The sequence below is a fragment of the Calypte anna genome, chromosome 17, assembly GCF_003957555.1.
Source record: "Calypte anna isolate BGI_N300 chromosome 17, bCalAnn1_v1.p, whole genome shotgun sequence".
NCBI classification, from domain to species: domain Eukaryota; kingdom Metazoa; phylum Chordata; class Aves; order Apodiformes; family Trochilidae; genus Calypte; species Calypte anna.
The window spans coordinates 7,931,294-7,954,482 of NC_044262.1; the positions used below are offsets into that span (position 1 = coordinate 7,931,294).

General features: G+C 44.7%; 1 protein-coding gene across 13 annotated transcripts in view; it reads left to right on the forward strand.

Annotated features, from left to right (window-relative positions):
* The first annotated feature begins 8,439 nt into the window (after positions 1-8,439).
* Positions 8,440-23,189, forward strand: part of PRRC2B (proline rich coiled-coil 2B) — a 48,214-nt gene continuing 33,464 nt past the window's right edge. For 3 of the 13 annotated variants that reach the window (XM_030461457.1, XM_030461458.1, XM_030461446.1), the window contains exons 1-2: positions 8,495-8,670; positions 22,180-22,347. In XM_030461457.1, the coding sequence (XP_030317317.1) occupies positions 22,233-22,347 (115 nt within the window). In that variant the 5' untranslated portion in view covers positions 8,495-8,670; positions 22,180-22,232. Of the gene's footprint in view, positions 8,719-17,113; positions 17,185-22,179; positions 22,348-23,189 lie in introns of all 13 variants that reach the window. The other 10 variants (XM_030461447.1, XM_030461452.1, XM_030461450.1 and 7 more) reach the window with 8 other exon arrangements.

The following is a 23,189-nucleotide window of genomic DNA, read 5'->3' on the forward strand; positions in this document are numbered from 1 at the left end:
ATTTTTTTTTTCTTATCAATGATATAAATTGTCAAAGAAATTCACCTACAGGACAGTGACCACCCCATAATCTCTGAGGCTCTTGGACCAGATGTAGATTTACCAGAGGTGGTATCACAACTCTGTGATAAAGTGTGGGGCAGAGGATCTGAAGACTTTTCTGCTCAGTCTGCAGTCCTGAACTGCAAGCAGCAGTTCAACCATCAGGTCAGGGTGCAGGACTCAGTTTAAGAGTTGCATAATTTTCCCATTTCTGCCCATGGAGAAATGTGATATTTGAGAACTCATAATATAGTAGCCAAATGGCTAGTGGCTATTCTGCATTGCAGTGGCCACCTTATGCTCAGTTCTGGTTGAGGAACTGGAGGTTAAACAGGTCTGAAGAGAGTCTTGCTCTTCTGCTGGTAGTGATAGTCCTTGCCTGCTGGTATAAAATGCTATTTGAACAGCTTTGTAAATATGTGCAGCCACTTTATATGCTCCCTGTGAAAGAAACTATTCTGTTCCCTGGGTTTTTCTTTTGTACAGTTTTGGTTTTTTTTAATTCCTGACACTAATTGATGTTATTTTAATACTTTGTTCCTCAATAGTATGTGTGCCATTCATTATTTTTATTTTAAGACACTGTAGACTGAATCAGTGTCTGCTGTGACTTAGGGAGATTTGCAACAAATGTTACCCTGGCATTTCATGACTGAATTTGACAGTTAAAAGGCTTTCCTTGCCTCCAGGAAAGTGGTGGGTGAAGGGCCAGATTTCCTTCTCACAGCTCCTGGCACAACTCAGCTTAGTTCCCAGTAAAACTGAGAGGAGGGTTTGACACTAAGTACAGTTGCATGAATTTTTATTTATATTGAATACTTGCCCAAAAGCAGCACATCCAAGAACTTTGAAATGACTCTTTTCCCTCTCTCTTAGGAATATCCTTGATCCAGAGTGGTTCATATGTGGAAAGAAGATAGCCACAGATGATGCAACTTTTCATTTTGGCTCTGTGAGTATTTTTTTTTTTTTAATCCTCCAAACTTTCCTAGGAAAGCATAAGGAGATAACACTGTTTCCAAAAATAGCTGGTTATAAACTCAAATTGCAGAGAAAAGTACACTGAAATACTCAGTGAGGTTGCCTAGGCAGTCTACCTGGAGACACTTCCATTTCTGAGCTGTAAAATATCGTTGTGAGGGTGTGTATTATGAGACCCAATAATCTCTCAAGAGTGATGCATATTCTCACACTCTCCTATTTCTCACATCTGATTATAAGTGCAGAGATACTGACTCAACTCTCCCTGCTAAGGTGAAACCAGAACCTTTCTTTATAGCACAATAATGTCATTGTTTGTCAAATCAAATTCAGATATCCCAGCCATGGGTCACTGTTGTGGAGGTGTAGGAAGATTTACTTTCCTCCTGTGGCACAGCATGACTTTCATATGAAAACCATGTGGGGGAAAGGTGTATCCATGTTTTCATGTTGCACATGTGCAGTTTGTGTTTGTAGATTTCCATCAGAATCAGTAAGAAAAGATGGAAATTACATGGGATTGATTTTAGTGCCATGCTAACCTTAGTGAGTTCTGGTTGGAGAGCTGATGAAGCCGAAAAAGGCCAAGCAAAACTGTTTAGAGACAGAGTTTTGAGTCTTTAAACAGCAAAGGTATTTATTTTCAGATCCGGGGAACTCCCAGCTTGCGCCGGACAAAGAGTTCCAAGGGTTAAGGGAAAAGGGGTTAGGGTATTTATACAGTAAAAGGGGAGGTTACAACATTATTACATTCTCAATTCTTGCTGACTTCATTATATAATTCCAAGGCAATATCAGATCCCAGCCATAACTTTCTTCTTATCCGTTGGTGGTGACATCTTTATGTTCTTCTTGTGCGGATGTTCACATCCTTTGGTGCCCAGCTGGCGTCTAAATGGCCTTGGCAGTGTCTTGTGTTAAGAACAAGACTTGTTTTAAGAAAAGAGTTAAAGAACAAAAGTCCCTCGCGGGCTCTGAGAACCACACTACAAGGAGGTCAGCACTCACTTTGTCCTACAGGACATCTCACTCAAATCTCAATCAGGCACACCTTGGGAATCAGTCCTCCCCAACTGGAGGAGCCAAGCCCTTCTAGGTAAATACTATGGTTTCCAAATCTTAACACTTTCTGCAATGAGGAAAATCTACCACTTCCCCTGGGAGCTCATGCAAATGAAAAATGTACCTCTTGTGTCCAATTATAATCTACCTATTACCTCTTATCCATTAAGCCCCACCTGTTACTATAGAACCAAAAGAGAAGACAGGGCTGACTGACTGGCTACTTCTGATTACAGGAGAACCAAAACAACAGAGTTCAGCTGACTGATGGGGGACATCGGGTTGCTAAAGGTCAAAATTTATAGTGCATTTGGCTGCTTCAAGTGCTGTTTCCAGTTGCTGGATAACTACTGTCTGCCAGCAACCCAGCAGTCATTTACTTACCTATTTACACACAGAATATCTGCTTAGAACTATATATCAGCTTTGATACACTCATACAGACTCCCTGGGGCAAAATATGTCCCCAGTCCCTCCTGGCCCCAGATTTACCTCTTTCCTCTACCCCAGACAGCCTGAGAGCCCTCAACCGCCCTTTCCCCCCTCCCCCTGTAACTCCAGTGCTCAAAATACAGTATGAAGACCAATAGGCAGAATTTTCATTGCATTCTGAGCATCAAAGCAAGACTCTTGCTGGGGCCAGAAAAAGCTTCCATCCTTCCTTACTCCACTGCTGAGGGAATGAGCCCTGTATGGCTGCCTCTACCTGTATCAGAAGCGACATCCACACACTCACTGCAGCAGCACCAGCCCTGCCTCCTGCTTAGACAGAAAGGTGGAAGGAAAAATTGACTCCTGAAAGTAAAAAAATTCACCATATGCTCAGGAGGTGTGCATATGTTTATGCATGTCCTATTTAAATGCATCTATAGAAAAGTTTTTCACTTCATTTCTGCATTCATCTAATTTGTACAACTGTTAACTGGTATCATTCCATTGCCTATCTCCAACACAGGAATAATTTCACCAGGAATTTTTGTGTGTTACACAATTGGGAGGGATAGCTGCTCAAGGGAGATGCTACCAAGCCACCACGGAAACACTGCATTTAGGGGGAGACAGAAATAAAGTACTTCAGAGCGCTCCATCAAAACATCATCTCTGTTCAAAGATGTAGAACAAAAATTAGCTAAACTAGGTAATGTATGAGCTGTAAGTAGTTATTGGGCAGTTAGTCTAAACAATGCGGTTTGTAGGTTATAGAACTGTAAATTTGTTTTTTAGTTATATTTATGATATAAAAATCAGTGAGATAACTGTTTCCTCTCTGGCATTAATTTTTGGATGGTGGAGAGAAGGGAGTAAAACTGCAGGAGTCAAGCAGTTGCAAATTCCCAGCAAATCCCCAGTGCTGCAGTAGATAAGGTTACTGTCACGGTTTAACACTGGCCCGGCGATTAAACCGAATAACAGACGCTCTCTATTAATCTCTCTATCCTTGATAGAGAAAGGAGAGAGAATAAGGGAGAGAGACTTATGGGTTGGAAACTAAACTACACAACTTTAATGAAACAGTAATGATAAATAGGTAAAATTACTAAATATATACAAATATACAGGAAAATGGAAACCACATTCCTCCCCCCTCTCCCCCAATAACTCTCACGTCACCACCGAGGCTGCAGGGCAGCCCTGGGAAAGTCCAGGCTGGAATCCTGGGGTCAGCAGCAGTTGGGAACCGGAGGCAGGAACACACAGATATAGGCTGGCACGGATCAGGACCACAGGCAGACGAACGGACAGGATCCTTCCAGGATGCCGGGTGAAGGAAGGGAAGCAGGAAAACAGGAAAAGATCTGGCTCGGCCCTCGTGATGCCTCAAATTTATACTGAGTGTGACGTATATGGGATGGAATACTCTGTTTGGTCAATTCTGGCATCTATCTTGTCTATTCCTCCCCAAAGGAGGGCTCAGGTGGGACCTCTGTATCCTCCTGGACGGTAAAATGTTTTCCTCAGAGCTGAGCAGTGTCCTTGGCTCTGCATACCAGTCTCTAGCAGTAACTATAAACATCAAGTGTTATCAATCCTAGAAGCAGACACTGTCTGAGAAACTTGCTGTTAATTTCAGCAAATGCAACTACTTACAAGAGACTTAGCTAAAAGTAAAAGAACAAAACAGAAAAATCACCTTTATCCTGACCCAAACCAGGACAGTTACCAAAAAGGATTGGTTGATTTGCTAATACTTCTGGCTGTACCAAAAGGTGCAGAGGGATGCATTTTCATCATCTCAACTGCAACTGCTGCAATTGGGAACCCCAAAACCAGAAACACCATCAACTTGAGAAAGACATGCTGTGCTTCCATCCTGAGAATGACTTTCTCCTTTTTTTGAAGGGAGAAACAATCTTGTTGCTGGTGATTTTCATGGACATCATCTTTGGGGATCTGCTCTGATGGGGAGTTGCCAAAATACATCTTTGAATGAGAGGCATTTCCATTTTGGACCATCTCTCCCCAGCTCATATCAATATTCACACTGTAGGGCAGTTGTTCCTTGTCTCCCAGCTTACCTTGAAACAGACCAGGGATCAGAATCCTTCCTCGAGAAAAGGTATATCAGGTAAATGGTATATTCCTGCAATTTCCAGGCTCCTCTTCATCTTCTGCAAAATGGAGTGCCAGCAGAATGCATCAGGAAGCATGGGTTGAGAGACCTCTTCTGCAACAACCTCCTTTACCATCCCTTGACGTACCCACCATGCCCAAAGACATCCCCCGTTGAGGTAATTCTATGATTACATCAAGGTAATTCTATGGTTATATATTAAGGTAATTCTATTCTATGATTACATCAAGGTAATTCTGTGATTACCACCATGGGCTTCTCCTCACCTGCTCTGTATCCATTCAATGCCAGACACTGCAGCTGTCATTGCTTGTGGCACCCAAGATACACCAAGAGACAAAATTACTGTTATATTTGTATGAAATCACCAGTTCCATGGTCCTCTTCACTACTTACTAACCCCAGCTCACCCAGTCCCAAAGGTGGCCTACAAAATGCTTGCAAACCCAAAACCTAAACACTTCACTGAGTGATCACATTATTCTCCACTCTATGACACTGACCCAGACAACCACCTCACCTTGGACTACTTGCTATAGTGGGCAGCTTTGTCCCAGTGAGCGGTTTTGTCCCAATGATCCTGCTTGCAATATTTGCAAAAAACAAAAGAGACGTACCAAGATGCCAAAATTCTGATCTCATACTCCTTTCCCTTGGCCATTTGCCTATCCAGCCTCTGCAATTTTCTTATCATCATGTGGTGGCTACAATAGAACCTATTAACATCAACTGATGCTTCTAACTTGTCGCAGTTTAATGCTGGGCCACCAATTAAGTTGAATGACAGATGCTCTCTATTAATGCCCCTCCCCTTCCTGATAAAGAAAGGAGAGAGAATAAGGGAAAGAGACTTATGGGTTGGAATCTAACTACACAGCTTTAATGAAACAGTAATGATCAAAAGGAAAAAAAAATATATATACAAATATGCAGGAAAAATGATACCATGTTCCTCCTCACTTTCCCCCAACAACACTCACATCCCCACTGAGGCTGCAGGGCAGCCCTGGGAAAGTCCAGGCTGGACTCCTGGGGTCAGCAGCAGTTGGGAGCTGGAGGCAGGAACACAGAGATTCAGGCTGGCACGGATCAGGACCACAGGCAAATAGGCAGAATCCTCTGAGAATGCTAAAGCAAACAGGAACCGTTGAAGAAGGGCGAAGCCAAAAGGCTACACAAAGAAGGCAGAAGAAGGGGAATGGGTCTGACCCTTGTGATCCCTCAAATTTATACCGAGTATGACGCGTATGGGATGAAATACTCTGGTCAATTTTGGCCATTTATCTTGTCCGCTCCTCCGTAAAGGAGGGTTGCAAGTGTGACCTCTTTACTCCTTTTCTTTTTCCGGAGCCCAAGATGTTCCTCAGAACTGAGCAGTGGCCTTCGTTCTGCATAATGTTCTGTAGCTGTAACTATAAACATCGAGCATTATCAGTCCTAGAAGCAGACACTTGCTGTAAGTAGCGGTACTTGCTAAAATTAACAAGAGACTTAGCTGAAAGTAATATTACAAGACAGAAAATCAGCTTTATCCTGGCCCAAACCAGGACATAACTTCAACAACACACACCTGACAACTGCTCTTTGGGCCCACTAGTCATTCACCCATCTCACACCAGTCACCTTCGGTACAGATATCCCACTTTGCTTGCTGCTTCCACCTTCAAAACAAGTTAAACACACAGTGCAATTAGGCAGCTACCACAAGCACAATCCCTCCAACACTACTCACTGACTTACCTTCTGATGGTACTCTGCTCCCTCTTTTCTTCTTACAAGAACATATTTGTCCTTTGCATCTGAAATACAATATTACACAAATTCTGGGCAACAGCTGGACAATTCCTGATCTCTCCATTCTGTTTAGGAACCCCACCTAGTGTACTATAACCTCATGCCATTAACAAACACAGCCCCAAAACTTTAATCCCAAGCACATACAACCCTTAACTCTGAGGGACAGTTTCATGCACTACACAGGAGAGATTCTACATTAAGAGAAAACTCTCAGCAGGAAGAATTATTCCAGGCTGCAAGAGATTGGCCAAGAAGACCTACAGGGACTCAATGGTGAGGCAAGGGGGCTCCATGGTGGCATCAAGAGTGTCATAGGACATTGCCTTTTACAAGGCATGACAGATGTGCAAGAAGACTGGCATCAAGACCTAAGGATGTAGAGAACAAGTTACAGACTGGAAAAATTCATGACCAGAAATGCTGAGTCAGTCATGCAGAATACAGCAAAAGATGCCCATAAAGAAACCTGCAAGATGCAAGAAAAGAAGCATCCAGCTGGCACTAGGATGATGACTAAATGTGTTCTAGACCATGGGGATGATGCTCAATATGAGCAACTTACTCCATGAGGACAAAGAGGACATCAAAGCCCAAGGAAGCTCTAAGACAACAAAGACAGACAAAAACTACACAACACCACAAACAAAGGCTCTGTATCTCTTGATAGCTCAGTGCCGGGCAACTTTGAGAGCAGTGCAGATCAACAGTAGGAACATCACATATGGTCCAGGAAGCTGTCCCTGCATTTCCTCCCTCTGCAATTCTCTTGATGATTGATTGAGATCAGATAAACCTCTAACAAGCAGTGGCCCAGGTGCCAGGCCTCACGCTGTTCCTGTAACCTATGTCATCTGTGTGCCATTTTTGCAAGCTGCTGCACAGTCTCTTAGAAATAAACGCATACATGCAGTCTGGCCTTCCACAGCAAGATGTCACACTGATTTACACCCATTCGAGTTTGTGACAGGACAGGGAAGGAGAACTAAAGGGAAAATGGTCTGTACCAGTGTGTGAGGAAACCACATCCATTTCCCAAGCTATCTCTGGGCAGAGGAACTACATTTTATAGCAACTTCTACAACAATATCTTTAGCACCAATGTTTTGCCAGGAATGTTGCATGCCTTGTGTAAACCTAAAGCTCTTCTCAGCCCAGTCAGGGATGGTGTTTGCCTCATGGGTTTACGCATTTTATGGCTTGGTAGAGGTGGGGTTTTTTGTGTGACAGGAGTGACTGCCTTGCTCTGCTGCATTGATTTCCATCATCATTAGTGAGAAAACAAATTAAGAGCTATTTTAAGTCCTTCCAAGGGGCTATTCTTCCAGGTTGCCTTTGAACCTGTTACCCACGAAGCCAGGGAGGAGCACCAGGCTGAGTTCACTTATATTTTCCAGTCTTGCTCCTGCTGGACAGAAATCCCCATAGCCCTGTCATTGCTCCATGGCCCTAACCGGGGTCTCCACAGCAAGGACACAAAAACTTGAGGGAAAAGCCCCTTGTACCTTACAGAGGTAGCCTCCCCTACAAGGGTGTTTCGAGCTGGGGTGGTGGCAGGGTGATGAACCCTACAGCGAGGGTCTGCTTCAGCCCTATGCAGCGTGGCTCCTCTGGGGCTGACAGGATGGTCTGGGTGCATTTGGTGGTCTCGCTGACCCCCTCCCTTCTCGCTGCCTTCGTGAGGGGACGAGCACCCCAGGGAGCCGAGGCTCTCTCCTCCCTGATGGCTCTGAGGAAAAATCTCCCTCAGGGCCTCCCGAGCACCTCATCTGGGTCTAGTGTGGTGGGGAAAGGGGCTTGAGCCACAGGCACCCACCATGGCCGCCACCTCCCTCCCCCCGTCTCGTTCCTCCCCCCGTCTCCTCCCTCCCTCCCGTCTCCTCCCTCCCCCCCGTCTCCTCCCTCCCTCCCGTCTCCTCCCTCCCCCCCTTCTCCTCCCTCCCTCCCTTCTCCTCCCTCCATCTTGGGCCGCCCCTGCGGTGCCGGCGGGGCCCTGCAGGGAGCGCTGTAAGGAGGGCGGTGGCGCCCTCGCGCGCGGGATTGACAGGCCGGGCCGGGGAAGGAGGAGGGGGAGAAGAAGGAGGAGGGAGCGGCAGCGAGAGTCAGTAGAGCCCCGCATCCCGCCGCCGCGCAATCCGTCGCCATCCGCCGCGCTCCGCGTCCATTGCTCCTCCGCATCCGGCTCCCCACGCACTCCCGGCTCCCCACCACCACCACAGGTGGGTATCGGGGGCCGGTGGCGGCGGAGGCCGCGGATATTCGGGGCGGTGAGTGGGGACGGGGGGGGGGAGGAGGAAGGGGAGGGAGAGGGAAGGTGGGACGAGGCAGCCCTAAAATGGAGCCGGAGCCAGCGGCTGCGGCACCCCGCGGCCTTCGGGAACGCCGCAGCCCGGGTGGGTCCCTCAGGCCGGGGCCCTGGTGCTGTGGGGTCTGGATGGCTATGGGGGTGACACCCCCCTCCCGTCCCCCCAATCTCGAGCTGTTGTAGGGGCCTGTGTTTATTGTGCGACCACCCGCACCCCCACACTCCCCCCCTCCCTCCTCCTCCGTGGGGATGGAAGCTCCAGAGGCAGCCTTGCGGCCTGCCCGGGCCATCCCCGGGCCTATCCCCCGATGAGGGCCTGGCGGGGGCCGCCTGCACTCGGGGCCCGTTGTCCGGGCTTCTGCCCCCGGGGCCGGGGGAGGCCTGCAGGGCGGGTGCCCCTCTGTGCGGCGGGGCTGCAGCCACCCCAGCCCCGCTCCCCGGCAGGGGGTGAGGGAAAGCGGGGTGGTGGTGGTTGGCTGCGGGGGGGGGGGGGGGGGGGGGGGGGTTTCTCCACCGCAAAGGGAGGTTGTTTTTCTTCATCGTCTGGAGTGTGACACAAAGATATTTTTGTCGCGCCGTGTGTGTGTGTCTCAGCAAAGGGGAAAGGGGGGGCTTGGTATCTAGAAGGCTCGGCCGGTTTGTTATTATGCCGGAGCCTACAAAGGGGTTGCTGAGGCCGAAAGCTGAAATGCGGGGGAGAGAGGATGGAGTTTGTGCGCTTGGCTGATGGGCGAGCTTGTTGGGTAGGTTTGAAAAAATGGGAGGTTTTTTGTTTGGTGGTGGTGGTGGTGTTGTTGTTGCTGTTTATGTTGGGTTTTATTTTTTTTTGTGGGAGGTTAGAAAAGAGTTTTTCATCTCTTAGGGAGCAGATGTGCCGCAAACTGGGGAAATCCTGGTTCGCGTCTTGGGACTCTTGTGCTGTGCATCTTCGCTGGAGGAGGGGGGGGATTTATTTAGTAGTGGTGTTTGTAAACTAGGAGGTTTGTTGTTTGGTTGTTGGTTTTTTTTTTCCTACATTAAAATGATGACGAAAATCCCCAGATCCCCCAAGTCAAAGCTGGAGAAAGGGGTTTGAGTGAGCTGGGATTTGTGGGGTTTGAATGAGCTGGGATTTGTGGGGTTTGTTAGGAAAGTTGTTTTGTTTTTTTTCTGTCTTAAGAACCATGCAAAGGGTGAGACACTTTTGTTTTTATCAACTTACCAAATGTTTGTATATTGAGGTTATTGGCGTTTGGGGTGATAACATAATAAACAGAAATGTTTAGGATTACAGTAATTTTGTTTGTTTCTAGAAGCAGGTATTAAGTATAAGCACGCTGCAGTGTCTGCATCCTCTGTAGAGGGGGAAGGCATCTCACCCCTTCCAGAACTAAATCAGGGTTTATAGTGGAAGTTTTATTTGTGTTAAGCATTGTCTTGCAGATGCAGGTGGGGCCTCCACTGGAATGAGCCCATTCGTGATGCATAAATAGCTGGATTCAGAGAGCCCAAGTTTAGAGAGTGAGCTCCTGATGAGTAGATTTCCTAGGTACAAGCTGACAAGGATTTTAATTTTGGACCTGTCTTTTGCACTCAGTTGGCATTGGGGTTTTTAAAAGTGCTTTGGGCCAGGGGCTGGCGTGTAAAGTCACCTGGAAGAGCAGGGAGAAAGGAGACTGAGGCCATATTCGGATTGTGAAATTTAAAGAGACGATGGAAAGTGGTGGTTTTAGGATTATTTCTGTCTGAAGAGTTTTGAAATACCTGCCTGCATTTTGCACTTCAAATGTAGTATTGTAAATGGGCCTGGGTTTTATCAGGAGTCCCTGAAATCTTTGTGGGTTCATCATGGACAATGCTGCTTCTTTCAGGCCTGTGGCCTTGCAGGTTTTTCCTAGTTAGCAGAGTTTATTTTTAGTGTGTGGTTCACAAGACCTCTCCTTCGTGCCCTGTTTGTAATGGGCTGGTTCTTTTATTTTTACAGTTTAAAAATTCAGTCTTAAAAATCATATTCCGTCAAATCACAAATACTGTTAGAGATTGCTGGGAGTTTGTGGTAGTGGTTTTTTTGTTGTTTTTTAAAATCATGTTTCCACAAATTTAAATATGCATGCTGTTAGATGTATTTTTATTTGTACATTGGATATAAGTAGATTCTTTCTTTGTTGGTCTGGTCTACTTTTCTTCAAGGCTTGAGCAGACGAGGTGTCACACATTTTATAAAGGTTTCAGCAGTCTTCACTGATAAGAAAATGTATTTCTGCATGACTTGAGCAGATACCTTTCCTTTAAAAAAAAAATGGCAGTAGAACTACAAACTTATATATACATTAGGTTTTTGAAGTTGTCATTATATGATGCTTTGGTGACTTGTTTTTTCTGATTTCTGAGAATGTTTTATTTAGTAAGTGCATTTTTTTCATGAACTGTGGGCTTTTTTTCCCCCATTTTTTATGTGTGCCTGAGAGTTTGAAAGTGAAAATCAGCCAGCTCACTGAAGCTTGAAAAGTAAATAGTTAATACAAATGCTGGAAAGAAGATGCAGCGTTTAGAGGTATTTTAGTTTTCATAAATATGAATATTTTCCTAAAGAATTTTTATTCAAAAGAATTTACAGCAACATTTTAATAAAGCTTTTAATTAAAATTTTGTTAAAGCCTAATTTCAAAGGCTAATTTACTTGAGCAACCTCTTTCTAAAAGCAGAGGTGGCATAAGAGTCAGTATTTGTCATGTGCCTTACGCAGTGTGCCCTGTTGCCTGACTGAGAAGTGCTGTAATGACAAAACACTTCTACTCCTGTGTGTGGCACTGATGCTTTTGCTAACACCTGATTCCTGTACCACATCCCTCTTGTCCTGTAGAGTATTGCATCTGGGATGTAACTGGGAAAAATCAGACCTTGGTTTTGTCATGGCTGGTGGTGCTTCCAGTTTGCCTGAGACATGCAGTACAGAGCCTCTTTGCTTATCCAGTATAGAATTACCTGCCTGTTCAGGATGCAAAAGTGCAGGTTGCTTAAGGCCTTCGTTGTACTTACTTAAAAATTTGGAAGTATTTAAGGGCAGGCTGGCTAACTTGCAGTGCTACTGCCTTGAAAATTATAGTCAGCAATTTTTTTTTCATTTATGGTGATAGTCTGCATAAAAGAGATTTTGCTGTTTTGGCATTTCCATTTGTAATTGGGTAATTTCTTGCTGTAGGAATAGAGACAATATGAGCAGGAGAAACATACTGAATTACTGAATGTTAACTTCAGGGGAGGGAGAGGGTTTGTTCCAAAGGCTGGACTTCACTGGTTATCCCTCCTCCTCTTGACTCATTTATTCTGCACTTGGCAATGAGTGTGTTGTCTCAGTATCAGGCCTTGCTCTTCACCTAAGCATGCCTTGTAAGTAGGTTTTATTTTCATGTGTCATGCTTTATTTTTCATGATTCATTCTACTAACAGGTCAATAATTTCACAGCTCCTTATCACTAGTTTGTCATTGGAACAGAAGAAATACAACTGTGAGTCTGTTAGGTATCAGATAATCAGGCTAAAAGCACTGTGAGCAGGTGAAGGGTAGGGAGGTGCAGCATAACATTTTTCTAACTACTGAAATTAAATTAATTACTTTGTTACAAAAATCATGGCAGTGTGTTCCTGGAAAGCATCATTGGTTTGCAGAACCTATCTGGTTTGGTTAAAGAGTTGTTTTTTTCCAGGAGGGAAAAAATGAGGCTAAAGTATAAGATTGTGTTATAATGTTAAGCCTCACCAAAATGTATCCTGGGCATGGTTTTAGTTTAGCAATTTGTACTAATATTCTCTGTGCTCATGTGCTTCCTGGGCAGAAGTAACTGTGAAGTTATGGATGTACTTACAAGCCATTTATCTTGGAGCAAACTTGTATGGATTATAAATCCTGATTTATTTCTTTTTGTTTGGCGGGGTTTTTTGTGTGGTCTGGAAGCATTGGTACAGCAGTTGAAGTGGGCTGAAGTGGTCTGGTATTCTTGGGTTGTTTTGCATTTACCTGTGTCACTGGAACCAGAAATTGGGTTGGAACTAGATGATCTTTAAGGTCCCAACCTTAGCCATTCTATGATTCTGTAATTGGTTTGTTGTGAAGCTGTTTGATTTGCAGTGCTGTGGGGTCTATGAGGACGGAAGGTGGCTTTGAGTTGTTAAAAGGTGTATTTGCAGTTCTGCAGGAGTCATTGCGCTTGCAGCCAAAATACAGTAATGTTTTTTTGTTTCTAAACACCAGTAAAGTGCTGCTAAAATGGAAGGGGCAAGAGAGAATTTACTGTTACATCTTCAAGAGACTGGGTATTCATTTGTGGAGGGCTGGTAAAAACAATCAGTCCTTGAATGGAAGGGAAGTAATGGGCTGGTTTGAAACATGCAAAAGTGAAAGAGGAGGTGAAGCTGAAGGTCGGTTTAATTGTGAAAAAAAAATACAGGAAAAATAACCATAAAGTGATGTTTTGCAAGCATCATCCTAGGGTCTGGCTAAGAGGATGACTCTTTTGGATTGTAGTACTTCAGGCCTCACATAAGAGGAGCAAACTTTGCAGAGTACGTTGCAGAGTACGTTGCAGAGTACGTTGCAGAGTACGTTGCAGAGTTTGCACCCTGTTGGAAGAAGCTCAGTTGAGAATTCCTTTCTTGGGTAGCTGTTGGAACACTTTGGACAAGAATTGTAGTGATATTGCTGCAAGGAACAGATAGGGAGAGGTTTGAAGAGCTTGCACTGGGACTTTGCCTCCCACAGGCACTTTTTGTGTGGAAATATAGTGATTTGTTTGGAAGAGTTTTTGGTAGGTTCTTCATCTCTTCCTACCTATTTGTGGGTTGGAAGCTGGGACAAAAACCTTGAGTGCTCTTGTTGAGTTTGGAGTAGGCTGTGATGCAGGCAGGGGAGTAGGGAGATGCTCAAAAGATGTTTCTTCATGTCTGGAATAGTGTGAAGTGTGGTTTAATCTTTTTTCTGCACTAACCACAGGATCAGGCTCTCACTTAGCAATCAAAACACCAAGAGCTGTCATTTAGGAGCAGATTCACAAAATCTGAGTGTTATTACAGTGTTATTGTTCTGCCTGTGAGTAAAAGTGATGCATCTGATCCTGTTGCAGTGCAGGCAGCATATGGGGTGCTTCATTTGGGAACTGTTCACAGCATTTGCCATCCTGGCATGCAGACCTCCTTTAAAAATGCCTCAAACCCATGCTGTTCTTGGCCCCACAACTTTAGGAAGGCACTGTGACTCAGTGGGTGGTTTGCAGCCTCAGAAAGTGGGAGGTTCAGGGTCTGTTTCTTGCTCTGCTGCTCAACGTGGACTCTGAGTTCATTTTCCTGCAGTATCGTTTTCCTATCAGGGAAATAGAATTAATGACATACACCTTGTCAAATATGTACAAATAACTATGTAAATTAAAGCATCTGTGAAATGTTTTCACTTTCTGCCCAGCTCAGCATAGTTCAGATGTCTCATGCATAGTCAGAATTCCTTAACTCTCCAGAAAAACTAAAGCTCCTGTCTTCAGAGTACGAACCCACAGTGCATGCAATTGGCTTACTAACAATTTGTACCCATGTCCTTTTCCTATTAGATTCCTGTTAGGAACTAATTTTCAGTGCACATGGTTCCTATGAGCAGGTTTCCTGTAAGAAGGATTGCTATGAAAGCTGTGTTGCCCTAGTGTTGTTAAAATTGAGGAACTTGGAAGAAACTTCCTTGGAAGCTTCAGTATTTGCAGTGATAATGAACTGCAAGCTTATCTGAGCTGACTGTAATCTTATTAGTGGTTTGAACTGGCTGCATCAGTCTTGATGGCTGTGGGAAATTGGAGAAATCTGATAGAGGAAGATCTATTCAGCTCTTGCCGGGGCAGCTTTGTCCCCTTCAGTGTGTGTGTTGGTGTTGGCCTGTCTGGCTGTAAAGGTGCCTGCCAGTAGATCTCTGATCAGTGCCTTGGAGAGGAACAGGACTTGAGAAATCTGCTCAGAAGGGGTTGTGCAGGATTGGCACTTACTGCCTGCTGATGACTACCATTGCATTTTATCTCTAGTCTCTCTCTTAATAAAGATAACCTTTTGTGCATAACCTGGATGAGAGGTGTAGCACTGAAGTCTGCAGAAGAGTGTGGAAAGCGGTATTACCGAAGCCCAGGTCTGGTAGTGAAGCTCATTGGCAAAAGGTAACACCCACCTCCCCATTCCTGGGTGATCTTTCCCTGCAGAGAAAACAAAGCTGCTTAGTCAACAGCTGATGGCATTTGTGTGGACAGAACTGTATCTGTACCTGAAAAAAAAAGACTCACCGCTTTGTTCTGATTTTCATCTCTTGCATCTGTGACCTCTAATTTCTTATGTGCTCCTTTGCTGTAAAACTACTGCTAACTGATCAGAGGTGGAGTAAGCTGCTGAGCTTGGGACCAAGTACAGGATTTGTGAAATGTCTGACTTCACTGGAAAAATTCTTGTGGTTGTGCCTCAGAATGCATCTGTTCTCTGACAACAATTGATTCTGCTCCCACTTGTCCTTGCCCTGGTTGTGCAGGGCTCTCCAAAAGCTACCTCTAACAACATGGAAGCTTGCTTTTCGGTTCTGGAGCTGACAGCATGGGTGTTTCACCTGTGCCACTCTTGCTGTATCTCACCTTGATTACATGGGAGTCATCACAGTCATGATTTGTAAAAATGTCTGTGGCACAAATATCAGGACTAAGAGAATTTCACAACCTTAAAATGCAGAGGTGTTTTGGTTTATTTGCCACTGGTGTGGAAGCCTCTTAGCCTTGAGCTGTGAGTCCTGAGACCTGGTGCAGTGGCCTGAGAACAGTTCCTGCAGCGTGGGTGCCTCCTGCCCTCCTGGCCTTCCCTGAAGCAGTGGGCAGGGTTGGGTCTGCTTTCTGCATCAGTGAATGAGTCTTGAGGTTGTTCTAGACATGGCAGATGCTACTACAGTTTCCCTCCTTGCTTAATTTTTTACAACCTGCACCTTTGTCATCAAGACCTGCATCTTCTTTGAGGGTCTTAGCAGCACAGGTTTGGGTGGCTGAGGCAGAAACCTGAGCTCTGGGACCTGTAGTTACTTGAGCAGACTTGTTCTCTGCCTTGGTTACTTAGCCTGTAAAGTAGGACTGATAATACTGGCCCTGTTATGTATCAGGATCTACCCTAACATCTGGTTTACCTTACAGTTCAGCTAAATGTTGCCAGGAGCCTTCTGAACAGGTTTTGCCAACAGCATTATGGCAAGGATTTCTTTTGTGTTTGGATTTAAATTGCTTGCACGTGATCAGGCTCCCTGCTTTGGCACTGAGGGAACAGGATGTTGTGTCTGGGTATTATCCCCAGACCTTCAGCTCTCAGAAGCTGAGCAGGGCAAAGTAAAAGGCTGTCACTTTGGAGGCTGTGGGTAGTGTGCTTCTTCTGTGAGTCTTGGTTGTGGAGGAGTCAGAGCCTAAGTACAACTCTTGAGAATAAAGACCTGCATTTGAACTGTTTTGTGCAGGCAGCTCCCGGGGATCACCAGGAGCTTCTCTTTCCTTCTGCTCTATAGCAGTTGTGGTCTGGATTTGCTGAAGCCACAGGTTGTTCTTGCTTAACTGAGCTGCTCTCTCCTCTGGGGGGTTTGCCTCTGAAATGTGAAACAGCAAAGTAATACACTCCTTTATTTCTATTGTGTCTTACTGCAGAACTCTCTCCAGGAAGCCCTCATGGTTACTTAGCCCTGTGAGGATTATAGATAGTGCATCAGAGCCAGTTTGTGCTGGGGCTTGTCTCATTTAACACCTTTATGACCTGGATGGGAAGCAACGAGTTTGATAGTTGGTGCTTTGTGAGATACCTTGCTGCCTCCCTGCAGTGATCAGTTCCTGATTCTGAGGAAAATGAAAGCTCCGCAGTGCTTCCTCTTGGGTTAGAGATAGTTATTCTTCCTGACAAGGTGACACCGAGAGTTCGGCTCCTTTACAGCATGATGGGCCAGATGGGCAGAAAATGGACTGTTTCTCTGGAGGGCTACTGTAGACAGACACACCTTCCAATAAAAGAATTTGCTGCACAACTTGAGTTTTCTGTTGCTTGAAAAGGAGTGGGGGTTTCATGAGCCCAGAATCTCTTGAGTAATTTCTGTGGGTTGTGGAGCTTGCTGGCTGGATTTGTTTTTCCATGCCATAGTTTTTCATACTGAGGATGAAGTATTTCTTATCTTTGTCTGTGTTCTCAGCTACTAGAGGTTAGGGGCTTTTTTCCAGGCACACCTTTTCACGGTGTGGCATAGTCTGTCCAGCCCTTGCAGAAAGGACTGCAGAACTTGCTCATGTTTTTTTGTAAATACAATTGAGTTCTTCTCTAGACTCCAGTCTGCTTTATCTGTTTTACAGAATCCAGCCTTCCTGGCTGCCTTTCTCTCCTGTTGGCCTTCCAAGTACTGGGAAAGTGCTGTTTACCAGAGGTGAGACTTCTGTATTTCAAAGACCAGACCTGGGATTATGAAGACCTGTTTTCCATGCAGTGGTTCTGTAACAGTACTTGTGATTCCCAGCTTGTTAGTACATTTATAAGAGGGGACCTCAGGTGAGCTTGGTAAAGACAGAGCTGAGAAAATTAGGTCCAGTCATCTTAACAAGGACAGGACTTTTCTGGTCCCCCTTGCTGTCATGTTTTATCTCTGCCTGTAGAGCTCCATGCCACAGAGTTGATGATAGATACACTGTCCAAAAGGCTCAGCTTCTCCTCTTTGTGGTTCTGCTGCGTATCTCAAATCCAGGGTTTGAGAGACTTGAGGACAGGGTTGGCCAGTGGGCAAGTTTTCTGGCAGACAGCCTCCAACCCAGCTAGCAGCATACCTCTGCAGTAAATAATGGGAAATGTGATCTTGGTCTTCTGTTCCCTGTTTTTTAAAGGAAACAAGGTTCATGGGAGATGCAGAGAGGTGGGAATTGTGTAGAAATAACTGGTACCTGCCAAATATACCTGTTCAGCAAAGCAAGGAAGGTCTCCTCTTGTGAATCAGGAGCTGTTCCTTTGCTACAAGGTGGCTGTCTTCTCTCTGCACTGCAGAGTGGTGACTTATTTCTCTGTGTGGGCAGGACTTGAAGCCATGATCAGGATATGTGGGCTGTTTTTCAGGTGTACCAACAGCTCCCTTTTGAAACAGTGCAACAAAATGACAGCAAGTGGCTTACTGTGGCCTAGACTCTCCCTCCAGCCTCTGCCTGCTGCACAGCTCCTCTGCATTGATCTTAGAGATTCTAATGCAAATATTCTCCTGTTGCTCCTCTCCTTACTAAGCAGTCTCTCATGGGTACTGAATGGTCCCTTCCCCACCAGGCTGATGTTCTCTCCTAGCCCAAGCAGGACTTATACAGGTTACTTGTAGAACTGGCACCAAGCCCTTGGGGCAGTTGATCACACAGTGTCAGCAAAGCTCTTCCAAGGGCAGCCAGCTCGTCTTTTGTCACTGAGGCAGGTGGTGACCGTTTGACAAATAAGTGACTCTTGATGGGACAATTTACAGAAATAGTGTTATCTTCCTGTTGATAGATAAATATTCAGCTGTGAAAAGTACCAGCAAAATTGCGTATTTAAAGAAGACTAAGCATCATTAATCTTCTGTAGAACTATATACCATGTTTTTTAAAAGGTTTCATGTTACCAGTAACACTAGAAACCACAGCAGATTTCAGTTTAACAACTCCAAGCACTTCTCTGTTTTGGTTTTGCAACCTGTGAGTTTCTGAACAATTTGTATAGAATTTCAGGTCAGAAAGCTTCCTGCTCTGGGAGAACACCTTTTCACTGCTTATTTCTGTCCTGTTTCTTTGGTTTGTGTTTGTGACTGCTTCTGAGAAGTGAGCAGGGAGTGAAGGTCTGCGGTGACTTCTGGTCTTTTGCCCCAGTGATTGTGTTCCATAGAGAGCTCAGTGGTGTGAGTAGCTGAAGTATGATTCCTTATAGTGTGTTACCTTTTATAAATCTGTTTGCCCTGCCCTGTATTCAAGCTCCAATGAAGTCTTGTGAATAAAACATCAGCACAGCCCAGGCTCCTTCATGCATAGATTCACAAAGAGCTTTGTGAACAAAGCTCTATGGATGGGGCTTGCAGCAGCCTGGTCTAGTGGAAGGTGTCCCTTCCCATGGCAGAACGGGTGGAACCATATGATCTTTTAGGTCCCTTCCAAACCAAACCATTCTATGATTCTATGATAATTCTGTTTGTTAGGAGTCTTTCACTTTGGCTGTGTTTTCAGCTCAGGGGTTTCCAGTTGTGCCAGTAACTCGAGGTTTTTGTATGGCCCTTTTTGCAGGGTGGGCTTCCCAAGCTTGGCAGATCCCTGCTGTAGCTCTGAGTCTTGCATGGTCTGACATTTGAAATGTCACTGTTGCTTTGCATTTGAACATACCTCTTTAAAAGGCAGGTAGACAGGGTCAGTACCCACACATGAAGTCCAGAGGAACATGATGTGGACATAGACTCCAGCGTAGTGAAGTTCTCCACTCAGAAAGTGATTCTGGTGCACTTAATTTGTAGCCTAAGGCCTCTCTCTTAACTGGTCATACAGTAGGGTTTTCTGATTCACCTGAGACAGTATTAGCATTGTGGTGCTAATATTACAGGAAACCTTGCTAGTCCTGAAAATGGGAAGAATTAAGCTCTGTGCTGAAACTGATGGCAAAGCTTCCCCCAAAGACCTTGATAAACCCAGAGAGAAACCATGCAGAAATGCTCGTGATTGATTTTTTTGATTTGTCTGTAAAAGAGGGTAATGTTTTCTTTGGGGTCAGCTATCAGACACAGGAAACCTGAGCACAGGTCAGAGGCTTTGTCAAGACTGTTAGTTTTCAGTTGTCAGCACTGGTCTGTATGTGTCTTCTGGTTTTAGCTCTTATAAGTGTGCAGGTTGGCAGGTTTGATTTTTATCAGAAATGGCTTTATTCTGCAAGACTGGAAAGCCTTGATGATCCCTGCCTGGATTGACTGTGTAGTGGAAAATAGTCCAGTGTTGTGACAGCCTTGGAGGCTCTGTGACCTGGGTGACCTGGGTGCTGACTGATCCCCCTGACCACTTCCCACCATGAACCAGCTCAAATCTGCAGCTGCTGTCAGGACAGACAGGCTCCCAGGAGGCTCAGTTCCTCTGCAGCCTCATTGCACAGTGACCCTATAGAAATTGCCTCACCCCCCATGGACTTGTTTTCCCCTTTGCAGCTCACAGGTAACAGAAACAAAGCTGTGTTTCACATTTTCAGTTTCAAAGCCTTGAAGGAGTTAAAAGTGAATTTCACTTACCCAGACAGCAGTTGTGGCTGTCCCAGAAAGTTTGACAAGGGGCTTTATCCTGATGTGTCCCCAGCTCCTCTGCTCTGAAGTGGCTGTTTATTCATCCTGCATCCTTTTAATGATAGAAGATGTAATAAAGAGGCAGCTGAGACCCAGTTACATAACGGGCTGTCAGGGTTTCTCTTTGGCAGCCTTACCCAACATGCTGTTTGCAGGCTGATTTTCAGGAATCTTCTGTTTAGGGATTTTCTGATCACCAGCTAACTCCTGAACGTGATATCATTGTTCTTGAATGTATTTATTTATTTTTCCTAATGCCTACTAATTTTATCTGGTATGTTTTCTAAACCTCAAAGTGGATTTTATTGTTTGGGAGTGTGAGGTTGATACAGGATTGATGTGGTTGTCTCTGCAAGGCTTAATATACCTGTACTAACAGGTGGCTCTGCTTGTGCCAGAGCAGCTGAGGACTGGTGTGCAGCACCCTTAGCTATGTGCTCAGGTCTGGGGCTCCCTTCAACTCTGCTAGTTTAAACAGATCATTGTTCTCAGCCTGGCTTCTGCTTCCCTGCCAAATCTGGGCTAATCAGTGTTTTTTCTCCCTTTCTCTTTTATGTCTGTCCTACTAATAAAATACAGTGGAAATGGGCAAGTGAGGGAGGATCTTTTGTTTTCTTTGGCACATGGTGACCATCTGAGGAAAGACTGAACCAGACTAGAGCCAGACATTGATTTTGCTACTCTGCAGGACAAGGTGCCTCAAGAATGCTGGCTTTTTTTTTTGCTCAAAAACTTGCCCCTGGCAGCAGTGCTTAGATGGGCTTTACTCAAGTTGGGAATTGTAGATCACAGTACATTCTCAAATTGGATGTTTGTGCTCTGTGCTTTATTTTGTACATAATGTGTGAGGGACTAATCTCCTTAGCTGGCAATCATGTTTGATAAGGTCGTGGGAGTTGTAGCCTCTGGTCATACAGTTTCTTTCTGAAAGAGTGATTCCTGACTGCATCTGAAGTGTGCTTTCAGCTGAGTGAGTTACATGGCAGGTGAAGAGTAGGAAAGTCCTGTATATATATGTATATATTTGTTGTTGTTAGCCGTAAGATGGGACCTAGCAGGCAGTATAATAGAACTGCCAACTGGCTTGAAGTGGAGGCTTTACAACTAGAAATGTAGAAATCTCAATTATGTGTGACAGTGTTAGATTAGCAGAGTATTATGTTTAAAAAAAAATGAAAGAAAGGTCCATTGAAAGTAAATAAAGTTTCTTTTCTGACATAAAAGTTGACCTTCAGCGTGTGTGTTTAGGCTTTGTCCTGGGCTCCAGCAGCTAAAAAGTGTTTAGTATAGAGACTGCCTGCATAAAGGGTGTTAATCACAGGAGGCTGTGCCAGCAAAGATCAGAATGAATAATTAACAAACCACATGCATTGTGAGAAGCATTTTTATAGCTAAAAATGTTGAAGATGCCAGCAAGAGAGAAATATATTTTTTTTATAAAGCAATATAACCTATAAAGGTTTTGTAGTAGAAGTGTTGAATCCACAGGTCTGAACCTGCTTCATGTGAAAAGTTTTTTTAGACTCCTTGACTGTCTTGTATGTTGAGCATATGCGGAAAAAAGAAATTGATGAAATAGCTGTTGCCTTTGAGTGATGCTTTCAAAGCATTAGTTGCTGGTGTGAGCCATTAACTGTGGCCAGTGTGGAACCATAATCCTAAACATTACAAACCAGTGCTTCAGTGGCAAACCCAGGGGTAAAGTCCAGTGTGGGATAGGTTGTCATTTATGTTTAGGAATGCTTGTGCATGGCTGCTTATTGTTAGGCTTATTCTTGTAAAGCATGAACTGTGTTGAGCATCCTTTCTTCCACTCTCATGCTCAGGAAACTCACTTCTCAAAAAACTCATCTCTAAGTACTGGAGTGGCCAAAACAACAATCCTGCTGTGAGAAGTATCTTCTTGCAGCTTTTCAATTTATGAATCTTAAATCCCACAAGCTTCTTGTGACTAAAAGGGGAAGGAGGGGTAGTTGAAACCTTATAACTTTATGTCTGCTCATCAACTGTCTCCAGTTCTAGCAGCTGTGCGTGTTTTACTTTTTACTTTTGATGTGGCTGTACAGTCTGTTTGATGGCCTCTCCCTGGTTCTCTTTCATTAAAAGGCAGATCGGGAGCGGCGCAGAGAAATTTCCTTACTAGATGACATTTCATCGCAATGTCCGATCGTTTGGGGCAAATAACCAAGGGAAAGGATGGGAAAAGCAAGTACTCAACTCTCAGCCTGTTTGATAAGTATAAAGGAAAGTCAATAGAAGCTATCAGAACTACAGGTAAGAAATGCCTCCAGAAAGCTCCTTTTGGTTTCTTCCAAGAAATGGTTCAGAAATGGTCCAGGTTTTTGGCCCTGTGGATAGGATGCCCAGTGAGAAGCAGCTGGGTTGCATAGCTGTTTGGTGTCTAAGCCTGTGTTTCTTTAGGACTTCAGGGAAAATGTCTGCAGTTTTTTTGTGCTGCTCTTACTTTAGAGACAGGGAGAAATTGAGGCAAAACAACTGCTGGTCCTTTTGTTTAGCCTGTGTCCTTGTTGCAGTGTGGTCAGCTTGCAAAACTGAGTAAAAGCTTTACCGGCGCTTTAGGCTGACTGAAGTGCCTTAGGTTGGTCAGACCTTGTGTGAGGTGAGAATTGAGGAATGAAGGCCTCTGGGGAAGAACGTGAGTTAATTTTGCAGTGAAGATGTGACCAAAAGTAGGCGATGGAGTTAAAAAAAATGGCAACGCTGGCTTGACTGGCTCTGTGTTTGGTGTAGGAGTAGAAAACCAAAGAAAATAAAATGCCATGTTAATAAATGTGATTTTGGTGGGTATATCTGGAAAATCTAGACCTTGGGACTCCTCCTGGGTTAGATTACTGGTCTGTCTGCTGAGAGGTGGGGTTGAGTGACCATTCCCTGGCTGTTTAAGGGCAATGCTGCTTCTCCTTGTTGACATGAGTGTCTTCATAGGTAGGTAGAATGCTCTGTGGGCATTTTCTGTTAGGGAGAATCATTTCTCTCTCCATCCCTGCTGTTTCAGGAGGCAGCCTGTCAGCCAGCTGCTACAACAGATGCTACCTCTCACTGTGGTCCTGTGGGAACTGACCTGGATGTTGACATAGCAGCACTGGTGCTGCTTG